This window comes from Camelus dromedarius, chromosome 13, assembly GCF_036321535.1.
Source record: "Camelus dromedarius isolate mCamDro1 chromosome 13, mCamDro1.pat, whole genome shotgun sequence".
Lineage (NCBI taxonomy): Eukaryota > Metazoa > Chordata > Mammalia > Artiodactyla > Camelidae > Camelus > Camelus dromedarius.
This window is the reverse complement of record NC_087448.1, coordinates 25,503,117-25,524,067: the sequence shown is the minus strand read 5'-3', so window position 1 is coordinate 25,524,067 and position 20,951 is coordinate 25,503,117. Positions and strand designations below refer to the sequence as shown.

Below are 20,951 nucleotides of genomic sequence, written 5' to 3'. Positions count from 1 at the left end.
TTTAAAGAACCAGTTATTCCCACCTCGGATTGTCCTGCTTCCATACCTCTTACCTTGGCTCTAATTGCTATAATCTTTTTGTACTTTTACTCTTTACTCATTATGATTATCTTACACTTTTCCTTTATGTTAATAATTCAATTTATTATTCTAAACATTTCTAAGACATTAATTAGTCTTACAATGGTGTGGATGTCTGTCCTCTTAGCTCTGTAATGTATATTTTTACCTCATTCTGCTTTTGATCTTATTATCAAACTTGGGCTTTTGTTTTATTAAATTTATTTTATCAAGTTTTTCAGTACTACAGAGTAGTCATAGAAATTTTCTGTTCATCCTTGAGAGAGCTTTTAGATTGGGTTCTTCATGTGACTTGTATGACATGTTGTTTATTTTCATTCTCCTCCTGCTTAAAGTGGGCATCTCTGTCCAGGTCTTCTCTTTGTTCTGAAAAGCAGGGGTGGACTTCCCCACAGTCTATATCAGGGACCATTCCAGCCAGTTGGTAGATATCCTACTCCTGTGGCAGCATCCCCTGGGCCCTGCATTGCTACTCTTCTCCAGCAGGGGGCTGTGGAAAACAGGACTCCCTACAAGATCTCTAGTTTCTTCCATGACACCAGTGATAATACGAAGGGCTTCTACTCTAGAGGGTTTTACCTAAACTATTACCAGATATTGCAGGTTTGGTTCCAGAACACCACAACAAAGAGAGTTACGTGAAATTTTTTGATTTCCCAGGACATATGAAAATTACGGTTGCACTGTACTGTAGTCTAGTAAGTGTGCAATAGCATTATGTCTGAGAAAACACAATGTACATACCTTAACTTAAAAATACTTTATTGCCAAAAATGCTATCACCTAACAACGCAGGGCTGCCACAATTTGTAAAAACCGCAGTACAAGTGAAGTGCGATAAAGCGAGGTCTGCCCGTATTAATTAGTACATACTTACGACTGTGTAGTACGAACAGCAGCATGTCTCAATAAGCACCTTCTTTCTTCCTTCAGCAAGTGTATTCCTTTCCAGTGACATCATGTTCAGTTATTCATGCCTGAAATCTTGATGTTATCCTAAACTTATCCTTTTCATTATCTAGTCAACAAGTCACACTGATTTTTCCTACAAAATATTTCCTTTATCCATCTTTTTTCATAACCATTGACAACACAATCCATTTTCACACACTTAGCTGAAATCTTTGATTAAAATTTTCAGCTTCTCAGTTGATACTGTGAAGCTGACTATCTCTACATTTTTTTTACCAGTCAGTCCTCCTCTAAAAAGTCTCACTGGTACCCTGTTTCCTTCTGCATTAGATTTAAATGCTGCTCTTCAGTCTCCAAGAAGCCCTCTACTCTGATACTATAATATAAAGGGGCAGGTTGAGGGAAGCATTGCAAGTAATAATCTAAGAAGCTCAAGATTTACTTTCAGAGCTACTTCTCCTATGACCCCTTCTCTAAGCACTGCCTCAAAGTGACCTTTCTCTAGTCTGAGTTTCTAAAGCACATAGTGGTATCTTGTATTACTTCATTAGTTGATCTTTTCTCTCCAACTGGTCTCTGCTATCAAAGACCTTACCTGGTTCATGTATACAGGCTTTTTCTTACTGCTCTAACGGTGAGCAGAGCTGACACAACTTCCCTCCTGAGATGGAAGGAGGTACAAAAGGACTTCTAGAGCATTCTCTTCTAGTTTAAAGTCTTTCTTTTGCCAAACATTGGACTTCAACAGAAAGAAGATAACTCATATACCTCGGTGGCATGGACTTCATGTTGCTCTCTGGCTCTTCAAACACATTAGGACTTGCATCAGGAGTCACGGATATGTATGGGGCAGGTACCGACGTTGAACGCAGGTATCTCATTTCATCCTGGAACAGGTTGTCATCTTGATAACCCACAAAATTTTCATGGTGATGCCTGCATTAAATTAAACCCGATAACTTAAGGTATGATGGCAATACAGGTATTTTCCATTTTTAATCCCCTTCGTATAAGTAAAAGCAACACATAAGTCTATAATTGAGGATTAAAGTATTAAAACTGTCATAGATGTAAGTAAGAGGAAATAAAAATCTGACAACTTTACACATAGATATTCCAGGTACCACAAACAATGCAAACCAAAATTGAACATATTTTCTTTCCTTCTGAGAATCTTTCCATCTTCCAGGGTTTTAGTGAATGACCCCACCAGCGATCCAGGTGTTTCAAGCTAAAATGTCTCAGTGTACAGCAGGCTTGGCACTGTGAATGCCCGGTTTCCCCTCACTATTCTCTCTTCTCCTTCCCCATCATCACTGCCTTGCTTCAGGCTCATGATGCTTCTTGCATGGACTGCAGAAGCACAGGCAGTGACCTTTTTGGTAGGAACATATACAAGAGTGAAATTTGAAAAAGATTAGAAATATGAAATGTTCCATGAGGTAGGGGGATATGTATTTGCCAGAGAGCTAAAAATATAAATACCCATAATTAGGGTATGCCAGCATTTTTTATATCTTTTATCATTTGACTCTATCCTTTTCAGACCAGAACAGAGAGGTGTTAACCTAAGCGATGTGACTGAAGCGACAGACTTGTTGCACTTGACATTCCTGATGATTTCCACCACCATCCCAAGCGTACTTAGTCTCATATTTTCATTTTTGTTTCCCATTTTATTGAATAATAAGTACAAAAACAAACAAACTACATAGCTCAGCTTCTTAAAATGGAACTGTGGGTTAAGTCACACCAGCAGGCGACTTCTAGAAATCTTCATTTGTCAGCTGATTAAAAAAAAAATCTGAATTTGGTCTATGAAATTATATGCTGTTTTAGAGTATCAGCATATAATGTATGGACGTATGGGTTGTGCCAGCCAATCTCAATATGGGAAAATAGTATACTATTAACAGGCTTCTCTCCACCTTCGGTTATGCCCTTTGATCCAGTTTCCACATTAGTAGCAGAGTGATTGTCTCACTGCAAACCAGTTCATGAGTTTCCTTGTTTAAAATTCTTCCTCAGTGTATGCGATAAAATCCAACCTTAGCCTGGGCTACGAGGCCTCACATCACCCAGTCCTGGGGAACCACTTCTAGGGCATTTCATGTGTTTCTCCTGGTAGCCAATGCTTTAATAAGCCTGTGGGGAAGCTATTTCATTTGTGTCTTCACATATGAAGAAATATGGGAAGGAATAGCTTTCCTCCCATCACCTGCTTGATTGATTTCTATTTATCCTTCAAGACTCTGCTAAAATGTCAGGTCCTCTGGGATATCTTTCCTGATGGCCTTGGGAAGACTCAGGTGCCCTCTATCTTTTATGTTCCGATAGTGTCCTACACACACTTCTATCACAGCACTCCGCACGTAACATTTAAATGTTTCATTTGCATATCTGTCGCCAGCAGAGTGTGAACACACAGAAGTCAGGGTTTTATTATATTCGTCTTGGTGTCTTCAAGGTGTAGCACAAAGCTGGTAACCAGCTAACTAACATTTAAATGCTAATAGAATTAAAAATTTGAAAAATTGAAGATTTTGACAGCAAAAGCAGTTTTGTTCCATTTTATCACTTCCCACTATTAACAGACTAAAGTCAACTTACCAAAGAGTAAAAGATAGCTAAAGTCTTACTTTCTGAGACATATTCTGTAGTAATCAACAGGAGCTGTTAATCCAAAGTGATTAAAAAAAAATAGTCAAGTCATATTACCTAGCTAATGTCTGCAGGTAGAGACAAGGCATTTTAACCGGAAGATCCTCAGAAATGCCCTCTTTGACGCTGGGAAGCTGAGACTGGAATGGCTTTGTAGGATGGTAACACAGAATGCTTGGCTCGGCTGCACTGCTCAGGGACAGCAGGAAGAGGGCGTTGGCTTTAATCACCTGGTGAGCTTCCATGGTCGGCAAGGCACGAGGGGTCTTGACTTGCAGTGGCTTCCTCCTAGACTGTTTGACCTGGCAAAGAAAATGTGTAGGGATCTTTTCCTACTTAGATTCAAATTTCAAATTTCTTAACCTAAATATTTTGAGTTTCTAATAACAATTATTAAACACTTGTAGAACTACTTTAAAATAGTAACAGTGATCACCAAAAACAACATTCACTTCATGCTTCTCCTGAACTGACTGGAACTATTTTATATCAAACACAAACTGTATTTTTTCCTTTCCTTGGGAGAGTTTAAAACCTAACTAGTAAACTATAAATGTAATTTTTTTTAAAAAAAGTAAATAATTTGTGTGTATTCAGCAAACATTTTTAGTTAGGTTTGCCACTAGTGTGACTGATCTTAAATTTCTGTTGGTTCTACAACATAAATAGGGATTAAGAAAAAAAGAGAGGAGATAAAGAGTAGAAAAAGGAAAAAGCAAAAGAGAGTTAAGAGAGATAAAGATAAAGAGGGTATGCTATATATATATGGAGAGTAGCAGACAATTAATAATAAAAAAATTACAAAATAAACATCTGTCAATAAGGCATGTGTGCTATAGGTTAGTTATTTTGTGTTATCTCAAGATATAATTTATATTTGTAATTAAAAACAGCTGATCTGGTACATAAATCAAATTTGTACATAATTCCTAATGTCAATTAGGAATCTTAATGTCAATTATGTGGAATTGTCTGATAATATGATCATAAAATGAGATTTTTATACGGCTTGTACTTATCATTACCAGTATAGCCAGAACAAAATAAAATACCTTCTCCCTTGCAGCAGCCTGTTTTTCACGGAGGTATTTTTCTCTACAGCGATCACACACCAGATACCACGTGCTTCCTCCTATGCCTCCATCACCACAGTTACCAGCCCATCCTCCACAAAAATGCCCAATGCTATTGTAACCTTGTCCACCAGCATACCGGCCACAACCTTGAAATAAGAACATAAATAAAACTTAACACTTTAAGTATCCTTAATAGTCTGATCTTTGCCACTTATATACAAATGACAGATTTCCCTTATCAAAGTAAGCAAAATACTGAAGCAAGTATCTAACTTTTTTTTCCAGCCTGTTAATTATATCAGCAAAATAGCATGGGTGATCAAAAAGCAATCAATTAAACGATGCCTAAAATACTGTAGATAGTCTACAAAGGCAGATGAAGAGAAATATAAAAGGAGGGTGCATTTAGATTTACTTAAGTATGCCAAAAAAATCAGAAAAAATAGATACAAAATATTCTGTAAAAATGATGTATTTTATAAATTACACACTTTACAACATTTCAACATAATATGTAGGAAGAGAAAAAATTTACCCAAATTCATAATAGATGAATTTTGGAATAGTAATCAATTGTTATAGAAATAGTATTTATCTAAAATATTGTCTTCTTTTTTCACTGAAGTATAGTTAGTTTACAATGATGGGTCAATTTCTGCTGTACAGCATAATGTTTCAGTCATATATATATATATATATATATATATATATATATATATATATACACACACACACACATACATTTGTTTTCATATTCTTTTTCATTATAGATTACTACAAGACATTGAATATAGTTCCCTGGGCTGTACAGAAGAAATTGGTTGTATATCTATTTTATATATAGTAGTTAGTATCTGCAAATTTTAAACCCTAATTTATCTCTCCCCACCTCCTTTCCCCCCTGGTAACTGTATGCTTGTTTTCTATGTCTGTAAAATACTGCCTTCTGTTGAAACCATTGATAATATCTCTTCCACAGGAAAATGCCCAAAGAAATCAGTATAAAGTAATTTAATTTGAAATTCTGAACAGGAAAACACTACAACCAAAGGAAACCTAAAGTCTATAGACATATTATTTCTACTGTGTGAGACAACTTAACAGTATCCTTTGAGTAACATATATAACATTTAAAACGTAAGCACTATTTGAATGTGATACACTAAAATGAAATAGCACTACATCGCTTTACCGTCATACTATTTGAGCTTCACCTATTCTTCACAAAACCTATATTGATAATGCACTTTAAAAATTACATTAGAAGATACTACAAATTCTGGGCAATGGCTTCCCTGTACTTTGACACACTTCACAGAACAGATTAAGTCAGAAGTGACCTAATTTGTTTTTGCATGAAAGTACTTGTATATATTCAGTAACGTCGCTTACCGGGGTGAGCCTGTCTCATGTGGTACGTCACTGGGTACGGATGGGACTCTCCACACAGCTCACAGATGGTATCTTTCTCTGGGCCTCCTACTGCCAGCTGGGCCATCTCACCAAACAAATTACCCCTGGGCCGAACTTCTGTCTTGTCTTTTTTCTTTTTTTCTTTCTTGGCCTTTTTATTCTCTTTCTCACACTCTTTCTTTTTAAGGACTGCACAAGAACCAGGACTTGGAAAAATCATATTCTGGGAAGCTGCTTTGATAGTAGCCAAAGAGATGTCTTCCCAAAAAGCCACTAAATGTTGTAGAGTTAAGGGAAGAGGAGACTTGGACTTCATTGGGTGATGCATGGACATTTCAAAAGTGGCTTCAGTCTTCCCATCTTCACATTTTTCATGCAGAGGAGGTTCCTTCAGCATAGACAATACCTTATTTTTGTTGATACTACCCATTTTAGATATATCTGGTCCATGAGGTGAAATATTAAACATATTCAGTGCAGATGATATTTCCAATGAGTGTCTGTTTTTTAATTTGGTTTCCTTTTCTTCTGTAGGCTGCTGGCTGTTTAGACTACTTCTTATAGGAGCATGCTCTTTGGAAAGTTCAGGATTAAATTTTAAGAAAGAAGAACAAGCCATTGCATCGTGTACTATGCCTTCGTGCCACAGGAAAGAGGCAAAGACTGCTCTGGCACACTCAGCCACAGAAGGGGACATGGCTTGCTTGGCCGGCTCTAAAGGTTTGGCTCCATCTCCTTTGAAGAGAAAGCTAGACTTTTCCTTCTTGGGCCTGGTGTGCCTATTCGCACATTTTCGACTTATTTTAGGGGATGCTCTCATTTCCTGTTCATCTTTCAGTGGTGCTTTTCCTATGCTGAAATGAACTTTATTTGAACCTTCATCCACACTCTTAAACTCACTGCTTTCATCACAGGTGCTGTCTGTTAGACTGTTTGTTTTTAAAGTACTTGAAGTACAGACTTCAACCACCTCACTGTGGAGGTTTTCTTGTACCACGTGGGGAGAAGGGGCTCTATTTTCAGATCCAGAGGACTCTTTAGAATCTTTTGGGACTGGTTTTGGTTTTGGTGATGTTGATCGTCCCCTTAGTGGTTCCGTGAGCGGCATCTTCTTCTTGCGGAGGGTATCTGGGTCAAGTGTGTAAGAGTCTGATTTGGAACGTTCTCGAGGGGGATCAAGTTTCGTCTTAACAGGAGCAGTGCTCTTCTGAGGTAGATTTTTCTCATGTGGTGAGGAGGAGCGCGGAGAACTAGCACCAGATGGGCTAGACCTGTTGGCGGGGAGGGACTTTGGCTTAGGAGATGATGGCCGAGAACCTGGTCCTGGGGATTCAGCTCTGAGGCTAGAAGACATCCTCCCATCAGATTTCAGTGTCTGCAGGGTGTTATGGTTGGGGGACAGTGACCGACTGTGAGAATCTGACCTCAACTTGGCAGCGTCAGATTTCAACATGAGAGATTCGCTGGCTGATAAACCTTCTGTACCCCTGGGCTTCTTCTGATCAGCAGTGGTCCGGCTCATACGTCCATCAGGTTTAAGTGTTCTGCTGTGTTTGGAGGACAGTTCTGATTTTCCTGATGTACAGACTGGTCTAGAAGGTGTTGAGATAGTTCCTCGGTCACCTGTATGGTCCATTTCATAGTGAAACTTGTTAATATAATTAGAACTTACTGCTGATTTAGCCACTAAACAATGAAATAAAAAACACAGCTAAAAAAATCTGTACTGCTCGTCACAGACAAAAATACTTGAAGAATGAAGGAAAAGGAGGGGACTATTTCTCATCAAATTTCGGTTATGTCATTATACGACCATTTCCACTCAAAAACCATTCTAAATAAATGCTGAACAAATAGCACCTGTGTACCAGTACGACTTATCCGTGATAGCCGAACTTCAGCCCTAATACAATCATTAGTTACAATTTCAATTCAGTGAGGGACTAGAAAGAAAAAAAAACATAACTAATTTTTTGGAATAAGAAATTATGGGAACATGTACTTTTAAATATATGAAGTAGTAGAGCTAAATTTCCAGTAAATACCACTCATCTTTATTAGGGTAAAAGTGTAGGTCTTATTGAATTAGGAAGTGGAATATGTATAGATACACTTACCCCTTTTCAAGTACACAAATAAATCCAATTAGGCTAATAAAGGGCTGTTTAGGAGACATATTTTAGTAATTCTAATATTCTAATAATTATATTACAATAATTTATAATGAACATATGAATGTTCTAAAGCAATTATTTAATTGCATGTAATTCAGGCAGTCTATTATTTACAAAAAGAGTGTATCCTATAAGCTTAGGTAGTTCATAAGCTTAGCTGGTTAGGACTCAAGAGCTTGTGTTGCCTTGGAAAGAAGAAAAATGGCAGGACCCTCAGAATTAGAAGTACAAATCTGAACTGCGGGACCTTGAAACAAGGAGTCAGCGGAATAATAGAAAAAAAGGATACAAAGAAAAATCATCTGCTCTTTACTAGGCAAAGCACTAGATGATTCTCATACCTGGACAGCATTTGTTTTTGGCATCCTGGCCCTCATTCAGTATCTCTCTTTCCTACTACTTCATGCTTCCCTTTGAGACATTAGAGCCAGGTGGTCTTTGCTGCCAGGAGGTGGTACAACCTTCAAGATTATCTTTCCTCCCTAAAATAAAAACTCCTGCCCTTAGTACAAGTGATATTAGTTCACTGTTAGGAGGAAAGCAACCTGACTGAAATGATTCAAGTGGTATGAAAAACTGAAAATCCATAAACCTTGCTAAAAGCATTTATATTTTTTGAAAAAGGGTACTTAGTAAATTGAGATGAATCTGTTAACTGGTTACACTGTAGTTCTTTCTTTTTTAAAAAAGGAATATGAAGAAATTTGGATAACATAGGAAAGTGTTTCTTGGCTCGCTTGCATGTGTGTGTGTTTACACTCACACCCTAGCTATCTGCACCACAAGAGAGTATTGCCGGAGAGCCTGCCTCCTGATGGAAGGCCTGCGAGGGCTGTATCCTTGTCTGTTACTACTCTTCACTGATGTAATGTCAAGAATGGGTCAGTACAGTAAGTGTCCAATAAATATCTGTTAAATGAGTAAACAAATTCCTATTTTCTTATTTTTTTCTTCTGCTAGTCATAAATCTTCAGATTCTCTGAAAATTTACTTTTTACTTTAATGGCTCCCACGGCCAGAGGGCAGAGGTGACAGTAGCCATTGTTCTGTAAGGGTCAGATTTTATAAACCAATATATTGTATTTGGCAGAATTAAACATCAGTCTAGTCCTTGCCACTAATTCTGATGAGTGATGTTTGGAGCACTAGTTTTTGTTATTGCTAGTAGCTGGAAACACCTTCATCATCACATTTATTTCATAAGCTGAACCACACATCGTGGTGAATCTAGACAAATAAGTAGTAAATCTTTTATATCTGGCATTCCTCTCTCTAAAAGATCAATTCATGAATTGAAAGAGGTTTGCTTTCTAAATTAATGATGCACAAATTCTCATAAGGGAAATACCCTCTGTGGTTAGCGAAACAACTAAATCTTTCAAATATCAGGAACACTGCTTGTCTGATGCTAGCAAAAATCATCATAGCGAGAGGGTTAGAAAAATACGGCAGCTGTATACCTTGTTCCTATGCTTCGAGTAATGGTGAATACTTTTTTAAGATCTGTAAGTGGTGATGGCTGAATACCTGTTGGACTCTAGGCACATAAATAATGAGCTTACTTCCTGAGATGTATTTGTCAAATTACAACTAAATCCTGCTGAAAATTTTACTTTTCCAAAATATATTTCTTATATTTTAAAAAAATGCATATGTCAAGTTAAGTTTGATAAACCCATATGCTAGCTAATTGATGTTTATCCTCCTCATTTGGGTTTCAAAAGTTTTGAGGCAGGTAGTATTACTAAAAATGGTCATGTTGTGGCTGCTTGAAGTATCTATAAACAGATATTTTGTCAAAAGCTTTAGATGACAAATACTTTCACATTCATCACTTAATTTTGTTTAATGTTTGTGTTTATCATGTGTGAGTTTAAGTGATACTTTTTTGAATCTCAAAAGAATTCTGGAGGAAAAATAATTCAGGAAAGGATAAAAATTTAGCACATTCAAAAAAATTAATAAAAATGTTACATATTAAGTATTCATTCATTAATAACCTTCATAATTCTTTTCATGTCAAAATTATGAATAAAGGGTTACATGATACCATCCTATAATACAACATAATATAATACTGCACCATAATACGATATGTCGTAGTATGTACTACAGATCAGCTCACACAACACTATATACTACAGAAGTCAGGTATTATAATTATACCATAACACTACATAGTACCTCTGTCAACTGTACAAAGGAGAGATGTAAAAACTGTTTTATCCATTTCTAAGAATACAGGATTTTAAAAGTTTAACTAAATATTACTTTAAGACAAAATATGTGATGAGGCATCTATAGTATTTTAAAAAACCAAAGCACATTTTAAAATTGTCTGACATTTTATCAACTGTCAATAGTCTAAACATTTCTAAGTTTAAAATATTAAAACAAAGTGACTTAAGAAAATACTATAAGGAAGACCCATGCCAGACAGGACATCCTTGAAAAGTAAACTAAATTAAAAAACTTAATTACCAAATTGTTTCTCATAAAAACCTAAAACACAAAAATGATCTTCATATTACATAACATAAAAATGTGTTTAAGGTTAAACTGTCACATGAGATACTATGTTCTCACAGGTCATAAGGTGCTTTATGGCTTACACATATACCACCTTGTTCTGATAATAACGGTTTTACAACTCCCCAAATGCATTTATTTCTACATAATTTATTTTTTAAGACCTCATATAGGTTTGAAATTAAATAATGGTACTATTTAACCTACAGATATAGTAAACATGCATATCAATTAGGATAATCAATACTACAATATTGAATAGTTACATCACAAATTACCCAAAATATCAAATTTTAAATAAAATGATAAACTTTAATCTTAAAAAATGGAATGGGATGAGAATGACTGAGGTGAACTAACATGTCTTTATTGAGACCTGTGTTCATTCGGAATGGCCCATCCGTGAACGCACGCATACCCACCCTTCAGTTTGTGAGACAGAGATGAGAGAGCAGAGGCAGGCCCAGCTACAGCATAATTTTTGTAAATGCGCTCGCGAGAAGCAAGGTTGCGAGATGGAGATTCTACAGTGGAAAACATCGGCAAAGAAGCAGCACAGATTCAATGGAAAAAAAATTTAGCAGAGAACACAAGCAGAAACAAAGCATTTCAAATGGTATGCGCACCTATTAACTGTTATAGAAGTTTATATTCTGCTAAATTTTTCAACAAATTTATAGTTCTCTAAAATTAAAACTGAAAACGAAGCTCAAATTAATTAATTTAGACTAATAATGACAGCGCCAAGTGTGTTAGTTTAAAAGTTAAGTAACATTCACAGCACTGATAAATCAAATCTGAGCATTTCTTTTTAGACTAATACTTCTTTAACTCAGTTTTCTTTAATTTGGTGCTCATTTACTTATAAATGGAAGTTTATAAGTAAATTATTTTTTGATAAATGGTAGGAGATAAAGAAATGTTACTTACAGTTTAACCTATTATCACCTGGTTTTCTATATGGACACATGACCATAATTTTTCCAGTATGTATCTCAGAATGGACCCAAGATGACATTTATGGTTGACTACTTTTTTGAGTACATCTTCAGGAAAAAATGCTAGTGCTAATTTCAATATTTAGTGTTTGTTTTCTAAATCCTATTATGAGATACAAAATTTTGTTTTAAAAATTTTCACAACACAAAGCAAAAAAAAAAAAAGAAAAACCCACAAGTCACTGAAAATGTTAGACACATTAATGATTTACCATGCAGAAAATGAAGTACTTAAAATTTTAAAAATTATCTTTTTTCAAAGAATTAACAGAACCTTTATTAGTCTTTTAAAAGCAATATGCTAAAAAAACCTCTATCAAAATCTGAAAATAAAACCACTATTTAAATTTTTAACTCCTGTCATTTAAAATAAATGTAATCAACTGAGCTAAAATAAATTCAGATTATAAGGAGATAACTTTCTTAATATTATTGAAATAAAAAAATAAATACAACATCTACTCATCTCAAAACAGAAAAAGTTAATAGCTGACTTATTCATGCTTATGGCCAAGGTTAAAGGTGAACTACCCATAAACCAAGAAGTCATTCCATACAAGGCACTGAGTGTGAAATATGTGTCAGACATTTTCCTAGGAATTGAGGATAAAATGATGAACAAAATGAAGTCCTTGCTCTTATGAAGCTTCCAGTAAAAGGAGAGAGACGAGGAACACATAAACAGACACCAGACTGAGTGGTGGTAAACTTGGGAGCTACAAGCATGCAGATGTTGGATAATACTCCACGCCTGGATAAGACGTTAGGAAGTTGGGTCTAGAAGAGATCAAAGCCCTGGGACAGTCCTAGGAATACAGAATACACGAGGATGCAGAAAAGAGCCTGAAAATGGACAGCTGAGGTAGGAAATATCCAGCAGGCAAAGGAAGAAGGTGTTTCAGGAAATAAAGATCAACCCTGTCAAACACTGCTGATAGAGCAAGTAAAATGAGATCCTAGAATTGACAACTCAACTTAGCAAAACAAAAGTCAAAGACTGATTACAGCAATTTCTGTGGATAAGGACAACTGCAAAGACCCCTCACAGTTGGTTAAAGAGAGAATGGTATGAGCGGATGGAGAGATGGGACATACATGCTATCAAATCATCTTTAAGTTAAAAAATGTTAAAATTTTAATATCTTTGAACATCCTTCTTTTTAAAGTCTATAGAACTCAAAGGTTATCAGGCACTGCAAAAGGACTTCTTATGCTATTTCAATCTCATATAATACATAGTCTGAAACTCTCACTGAAAATGTCAGTTAGGAAAGTGTCAACTTTTAACTGGAATTTAAGGGCAATTCAAACTGCCAGTCTTGTAGTCTGGTCACTAAAATCTGTGAAGACTGGGTTTTGCAAGAGGACACAGGAGCAGGAAATCAGGGTACTATCTTAATTGAAAGCGCCCATAACATAATGTGCAAACTCCAAGGACACTTGAAGGATAAGATGTTAAAGGTTTTAGGATAAACTCCTGGAAAAGGTTTTGAAGCCAAAATAGCCTTAAGTCTTTTCAATAGGTTACAAAGCTTAAAGAGATTGGATTTCTAGGTATGATTCAGAATGAGTAAGAAGAAACATTTTTGAAAGTCTTAAAAAAGGTTATTTTTAAATGCCTAAAGAAATTAAACTGTGATTGCACACAACACTTGTTCTACACATTTAAATTTTACAAAATTTGCTCATGTTTAAAATACTTTGAAATACTTAACTTTTTAAAAGATTCATATCTTTCAATTTAAAAAGGAAAGTAATCCTTAAAGAGATATATTACTATCTATGCACAAAAGAAAAAAAATTGATTGACTTTTAGACATTTGATGGAGTTTAATCATGTTCTTTTAAATCTTGCCTTATAGACAAAACAACTAATTATTAAATCCATCTCTGTAGAATTTTGATTCTTTTTTTGTGCATAATAAAGTTAACTAAGAAGAATAGTATTTAAAACAATAGAAGAAGCAAATCTTTTACTCCAGTACTTATGTGAAGTCAATAAAATATCTCCTTATTAACAATATGGCTCTTTACACATCATTTATTCTTTGTCTTCTTTGTTTTTAATCCCAAGTATCAAGTTCCATGGGGTACTTCATTCATTCTCTGGTCACTGAAACTCTGAGATCATTGTACATTGTATTTAAAAAGAATTATTCTCTAGGCTAATGACAATAATAAAACAGTATAACTTTCCTTTTTAATAAGGAAAGCATTGTCATTTCAGTTTGACAAAGACAAATTGTGATTTTGCTGTGAGTATCAGGACCCTGACCTTGTTACTGGGACAATACACTGGGGACATAGGGGATGTTGGGGTGGGGGGCCGGAAATCAAGGTGCCTGTCGCCATCTAGTGGCAGTACACAAAACTGCAGTCTTGAGATTAAGAAGGTGGCATATACTCTTTTCAGTGCTGACAATGAAGCAATGATCTTTTTATATCCACTCATCTGTTGATGAACATGTAGGTTTCTTCCATATCTTGGCAATTATAAATAATTCTTCTATCAATACTGGAGTGCATGTGTCTTTCTGAATAAGAGTTTTTGTTTTCTTTGGATATATTACCCAGTGGATTTGCTGGATTATATGGTAGTTCTATTTTTAGTTTTTTGAGGAAACTCCATACTGTTTTCCACAGTGGCTGCATCAATTTACAATCCCACCAACAGTGTACAAGGGTTCTGTTTTCTCCACATCCTTGCCAATATTTGCTATTTGTAGACTTTTTGATGATAGCCATTTTGATAGGTGTGGGGTGAAATATATACAACAGAATATTACTCAGCCACAAAAAAGAATGAAATTCTGCTATTTGCAACACTGTCAATGAACCTAGAGGGTATAATGCTTAGTGAAATGAGTCAGACAAAGAAAGACTGATACTTTGTTATTACTTATATGTGGAATCTAAAAAAAATAAAACAAACAAATATATATAACAAAACAAACAGACAGAATTAATGGTTACTACTGAGAAGAGGGAAAGGGTAGGGGCAAGATAGGGGTATGGGATTAAGAGACACAAACTACTATGTATAAAATAAATAAGAAACAAGGATATACTGGACAGACAGGGAAATATAGCCATTATTCTGTAATAACTTTAAGTGGAGCAATATAATATCCAAAATTAAGCCTTTGTTACTGACCACCAATCCCGACTTTCTCGCAGTCCCTACAGTCAATGGAAATTACATTCTTCCAAATGCCTAGGGAAAAAACTTAGATCTACCTTGTACTATTTTGATTTTCTCATTGCTTATTCAATCTGTAAGCAAATCCTGTTGATTATTCTTTAAAATATACCCAGTATTCCATGATTTCATACCATCTCTTTGGCTACCACTCTGGTAAAGCCACCATCATTTCTCACCTGGATGAGTGTGAAAGCCTCCCAGACTGGACACTCTGCATGATCAGTGCTTAGAATAGTGCCTGACATGCAGATTGTGCTCAATAAATATTTGTTGAGTCAACAGATCTCTATAACATAGCTCATGCTATTCTCATAGCGGGAATACTCCTGTAACCACCTTCCCCACCCCCACTGTTGCCTGATAAGTTCCCGAGTCTTTCAACACTCTGAGTAGAGGCCATATCTTTTTTGAATGCCTTCTCTAAACTTTCCTAGCTGAGCCAGAAGCTTTTTCTCCTGTATTTCCAACACATCCTGTGATGATTGCTCCTGCAGACTTCAAATATTGCCATTATTTTTTTTAAACAATGGCTGCCTTCTACAATATTACAAAAGCCCTGATGACATTTTCTTTATGTTACTGGTCCCTATAACCCAGCATAGAGTAGATATTTAACAAGCAGGTAAATAGATGATGGAAGAGTAATAAATGATCCATCTGAAGAAAAAGGGTAATGAAGTGTGGAATACACTTGGGAGCCAATAAGGAGACGGGAGCAAAGGGAGAGAGAAGAGGTCAGCTCTAGTCAGGAGAAAGCAAGCAGATGCATCAGGGGACACTGTCTTAGAAACAACAGCAGCGTCCTCTTCGGTTTAAGTTTGAGGGTGAAGTGGAGGCTGATGAAGAGGCAAAGGAACATGGGTCAAAGCTTTCCTGAGGCAAGAAGATGGTGACACTGAGTGAAGACAAATCTTGGCCTGTGAAATAAAAACGATTTGTAGGCATGCCAGGGATGTCAGGGCCAAACTGAAATAAACACATTGGCCGTTGTGACAGATGCTATAGGTTCAAGTATTAAAAATGTTATTGAACTTGAATATTTGATGTTAAAAAATCTTTGTTGATATGGTCATATAGCTTTTTTGATAAAAATTATAAAAAGCAAAAGGATCTCAGAAATCAACCTAGGGTCACAAAATTAATTGAAGATTAAAACACAGGTCTCTTTCCTAAGTCAAGTGCCACAGCTCACAGCAGGCAAGCGAACACGTGAACAGATTCTGGGCTGTGATTACAATCCGGGATAAGAATGGTGTCTCAGTCTCAGAAACAAACCTGTCTTTTATACTAACACTCACACTAACATCTGAATATGGTGCTACCATATGAATAATTAATCTCAAAACAAATGAAGTCAAGCTGTGAAAATGTACTGAGGAGGAGCTAGGAAACTTCACTGGTCCCTTTCTAAATTCCTTCCTGCAGCTCACTCCACAGAGAACAGACTGTGATTTCTTTTCATCTTCCTCGGAGCATGAGAGATGTTAAAGGTTTGCATCAAAAGGCAGTAACAGTATCAGCAGGTAATGTTAATGAGGCACCTCATGAGGTAAAAAGGGCTCAGAAGTATCAAGTGACTTAACTAAAGCCAGTGAGTGGCTGGAATGGAAACTGAGCTTCAAGTCTTTCCATCACTACCTCTCTACAAGCTAAGTAAGTAAATACAGTGCTTTATTTTATGTTAGCATTCTTGAACGTGAATCAATATGCATATTGATACTTAAGTGGACTCTTTTGTCATATTTAGTTAATTTCTGTCTCAGGTGAGAACGCGATATGTGGGTATAACAGAAAAATCCTTGTTGCAAGGTAACCTAGAACTCACATCTGGGCTTGACAGTACGATAAACTTTGATAAGTATATGTTACACGTTTAAAATGTCGGGGAGAACTGTAAATTGTCTTAATGCTCTATTTACCTTTGTTTTCTACAAAAAAGGGAAATTATTTAGCTTCTCGGACAGCAGCTAGAAAATGATTATGTTAAACACTGTCATGTGAAATACAGTTTTTCAGCTGGAGGAGCTTGTGTAGAATTCAATCAGTATAAACAGAATTATTAGATATCACATCATTTAAGCTAGATTTAATTTCTACTGAAATATTCTTTCTCTATTTTGAAGATGTACTCTGAGTAAATGCTGGAATACTGGTCATTAGATAAGAAGAAACACATGACCTTAAATTCATGGTTTACACTCAAGAAGGGATAATCTTAGGTACTGATAGTCAATAAACACTCTCTGAATGCTTATAATGTGAAAGATATTATCAGAGGATATGGGACTTAAAATGATGCTTTTAAAAGGGAAGAGAAAAGATAATGAGAATAAAGGCTGTAATATTCTTAAAAGAAAGCAGACAATGATATCATTCCCCACCTCAATCCACTAGAAACTTAACTGCCCAATTGATTATCAATTGTAAAAATGACATAAACAATTTTGAAATAAGAAAAGTAAGTCATAGAACAGTAAAGAAAAAGTTAATACACACACTTCTCTCTCATGCCTTTGTACATTTACACATAAGGAAAAGCAAGGAAAATTGTAACTTTTATTTCTGTAATTATTCTATTTCACTAGCATAACAGTTGAAACAATTTCTAAGTATATATATGTATGTGTGCATGTATAAAATAATTTTGCTAATTAAAAAATTACCAAATTAATTTAATGTGGCAGATTATTTTCAATTCCAAAAATTAGTTTGAAAAACCCTATGCTTCACGGGGGAAAAAAACTAAAGAAATACTGATAATCATGCTCATAAAGTTGATACGTGGGGCAGTTTATGTGTGTCTTTGTAGAGCTTCCTACTTAGCTGGGAGCTTGAGTCATAGTAATTAGGAAATCTTTTCCTTTCAAACCATGCTACATTCTTAAACTACATAATGGAAAACAACCAATCCAAACAAAGCTAATACTCTAGATGCTAGAACTAAATTCAAACAGAAAATTTAAAACTATATATTAAAGAACAGATGTTTGCATTATTAGTAGGTAAAGCCAGGTATTTAAAAACATGGCCTCTGTAGTTGGTAGAACTGGCCTCACGTTCCAACATTTACCGTGTATGTTTCTAGGGCTTATCATTTATCCTCTTTAAGCCACTGTTTCTTTAACTATAAAATGGAGACATTACTCTCAAATGAGGATGTACCAAAGTGCTCACGGACAGTAGTGCATAGGGGATGATCAGCATAAGCAAGAAGTAATAAATACGGTCTTCTATACATAGTATTTTACTTTAGAATCATAAAACTACAAGACAAAAATGATTCTCATTTTACCAACTAGTAAAGGGAAGTTCAGTATGAATAAGTCATCTTGTAGAAGGCAAGATAAAATGCTGACAGGATGGCTGACCATGAAATTTGGGAAAGGATATCTTACTCAAGTAGCCTTAACAATGAGCACTCTACCACATTTAATTTTCCTAGTATGATGTAATTACTACAATTCTAATATATTTATAAAACATTAAACTATTGTTAGATTTCATATTTGTTTTTAATTATGCTAAAGATTAAGACTTCTGGTTTCTGGAAATTGGAAGTCAAACTTCAGCGATACTCTGCTGAGAATAAAAGGTTTGTAAGAAGATCTAAGTATAGGCAAGTCATGATTCAGAAAACTGGTATTTTTGAGACATTTCTAGGCCAAGATTTTAAATTTGCTCCAAGATGGTGGTAAAGGAAGTGGCGGTCTGATAACACTTAAGACACAATATGCATAAAGTTATATTGACATAATGTCAGTTGGAAATTTATTATCCTTTAAAAGAGACAAATCTGATTTTCTTACAGTCTTTACTTGTTTTACAATATTTTATTAAATAATTTGGTAATATAAAAACATTTTTAGAGAAGTTTTTAAGAAGTCTTGCGATGACCCTTTATGTAGAGCAAAAAAGTCCTTTATTCCTTAGTTCTCTTGTCTCCTGTCACTATGACATTATCAGGGTAATCTCTCTTTTAAAATTTTATATAAAATATAAAAATCTCTGCCTAATTATTTATTTTTTTCCTTTTTGTTTATTATCTTGTCCTTACCTTTAAAAATGTCCTGCAATCTAGGTACATCTACATGTAAAAAGTCTGTTGCTCCATTAAATATGTAAACTAAGTCTTCACTTCTCTTTCTTCTATAATGCTTATCAAGGATGAAGAAAAAAACTATTTCACACTATTACATGACACTATTACATTTCCTTGAATTTCTCCTTTTAAGAGACATTTAAGTGAATATTATATAGAAATAGAAATGATTAGCTAGAACTTTATATTACTTATACTTACAAACTAATTAATTTCATTAATTGAACTTGCCTAATACATAGTGCAAACCTAGAAAAGTTTATATTCTTGCATACGCTTTACCTAAGACAGATAATACTATCATAATGAATATATCATTTGCTAACTATACACTGCTCTGGTTCCTAATAAAAACAAACAGGCTGGCATTTTCTCAAATAATCCTAGTAACAGCTATAAAAGTATTTTTATAGAAAAATTAGCTTTTGTAGAAAACGCTCTAAGTGTGAATGTACTTTATTAAAGTAAAGCAAAGAGGTCATGTATTTGAATTCAAAGAAATGGATGTGTAAGCTGAGGCTTTTATAAACTATCTCAATTTAGGGAATGAGTTTATATACTGCATAGCCAACATGTGAACTGAAGGCCAAGAAGAGCATATTGTTGTCATATTAGGAGCTTTGAGAAATTTATAGGGAAACCTCAGGAGCTTACTAAGAAAAAGGAAGACTCAGTTAAGCATAATTTGTTTGGGTCTGTTTTCCAGATCAGTGTGAATTACTATCACGGATGAAGGGCTAGAGCAATCCTAGAAGGCAGAACTGGAATCAAATGATTGGTTTAACTTAATAAGAACAAGAATAACAACAACATCAAAAGCAAGAGAAGAAACAACAATTTGAGAAAACTCGGAAACCTGAGTTGCCATATATTTCGTGGATAATAAATTCACTTAAAAGAAACAAAGAAACCTGCCCAGTACAGCCTCTCCTTCACTCACTGGTACAGTGAAACAGGTCTGTTCTCTTGGGGTATCTCGAAGCAACAAAAATTCATTGTAAAACAATGAAAGCTGTCCCTATAACTGATGCTTACTACAGTCATGCTTATTATAAAAGAAAATTTTAAATCAAATGTTTTTAATATATCCTATAGTATGTATTTGCTTATACTGGAATTAGAATAGAATGCATATAAAACTTTAATAACTAAACTTAGTAAAAAAATGAGATTAAAAATGAATGCCTTAGCTCAGAACAGCTTAAGTGCTTCAAAAATGTGGGAAGGGATAACATCCTCATTAAGTAAAACCAGTTAGGTGAGTTGATAAATAATTAATAACTGATCAACAACTCAGAACAAAGCTTCAGAAATGGTTTGATGAGGCAGGTACGGCTGACAAGACTTACTCTGAAGCTGAGGCTGCTGGAAGGAAAGGGGCTGTCCGAACACAAATGGGCTGTGGACTAGGGAAGAGGGAGGTTTTGCGGCTTGATCAAAGATGGAAGGAGCTGGGAGATTGGGCCGTGACTGAATGGAATTCAATATGGCACTCAGTTGGTCACCTGCAGTGGGCAAAACAGTCAAAACTACAACTTGTTATTAATTAACACCCAAAATGGCAAAGTAAATGGTGCTTTACAACATTCAGATAAAGTCAAACACTAAGTAAAACAATGCCAGTTCAGAACTGTGTGGAAGTCGGTGATTGTCATCTTCAAGTCAGGGACCAAATGTTGTATGTTGTTTTAATAATGAAAGCACCCCGACAAATTTTATATAACAGCCCATCTATAAAAACAAATCCATTTATATTTAACATTTAGCAGCAGCCTGAGAGAATACAGAGTCTATGAAGAACCTATA

The 20,951-nt window shown here is 35.2% G+C and overlaps 1 protein-coding gene across 8 annotated transcripts in view; it reads right to left on the bottom strand.

The window, feature by feature from the left end:
* The window catches only part of MYCBP2 (MYC binding protein 2), a 226,102-nt gene that overhangs the window by 34,333 nt on the left and 170,818 nt on the right, over positions 1 to 20,951 (bottom strand). For 7 of the 8 annotated variants that reach the window (XM_031466152.2, XM_064493060.1, XM_064493061.1 and 4 more), the window contains 5 exons: positions 20,495 to 20,650; positions 6,123 to 7,766; positions 4,707 to 4,876; positions 3,712 to 3,956; positions 1,762 to 1,929 (listed from right to left, as the gene is read on the bottom strand). In XM_031466152.2, the coding sequence (XP_031322012.1) occupies positions 1,762 to 1,929; positions 3,712 to 3,956; positions 4,707 to 4,876; positions 6,123 to 7,766; positions 20,495 to 20,650 (2,383 nt within the window). The remainder of the gene's footprint in view (positions 1 to 1,761; positions 1,930 to 3,711; positions 3,957 to 4,706; positions 4,877 to 6,122; positions 7,767 to 20,494; positions 20,651 to 20,951) is intronic. The other variant, XM_031466155.2, reaches the window with a different exon arrangement.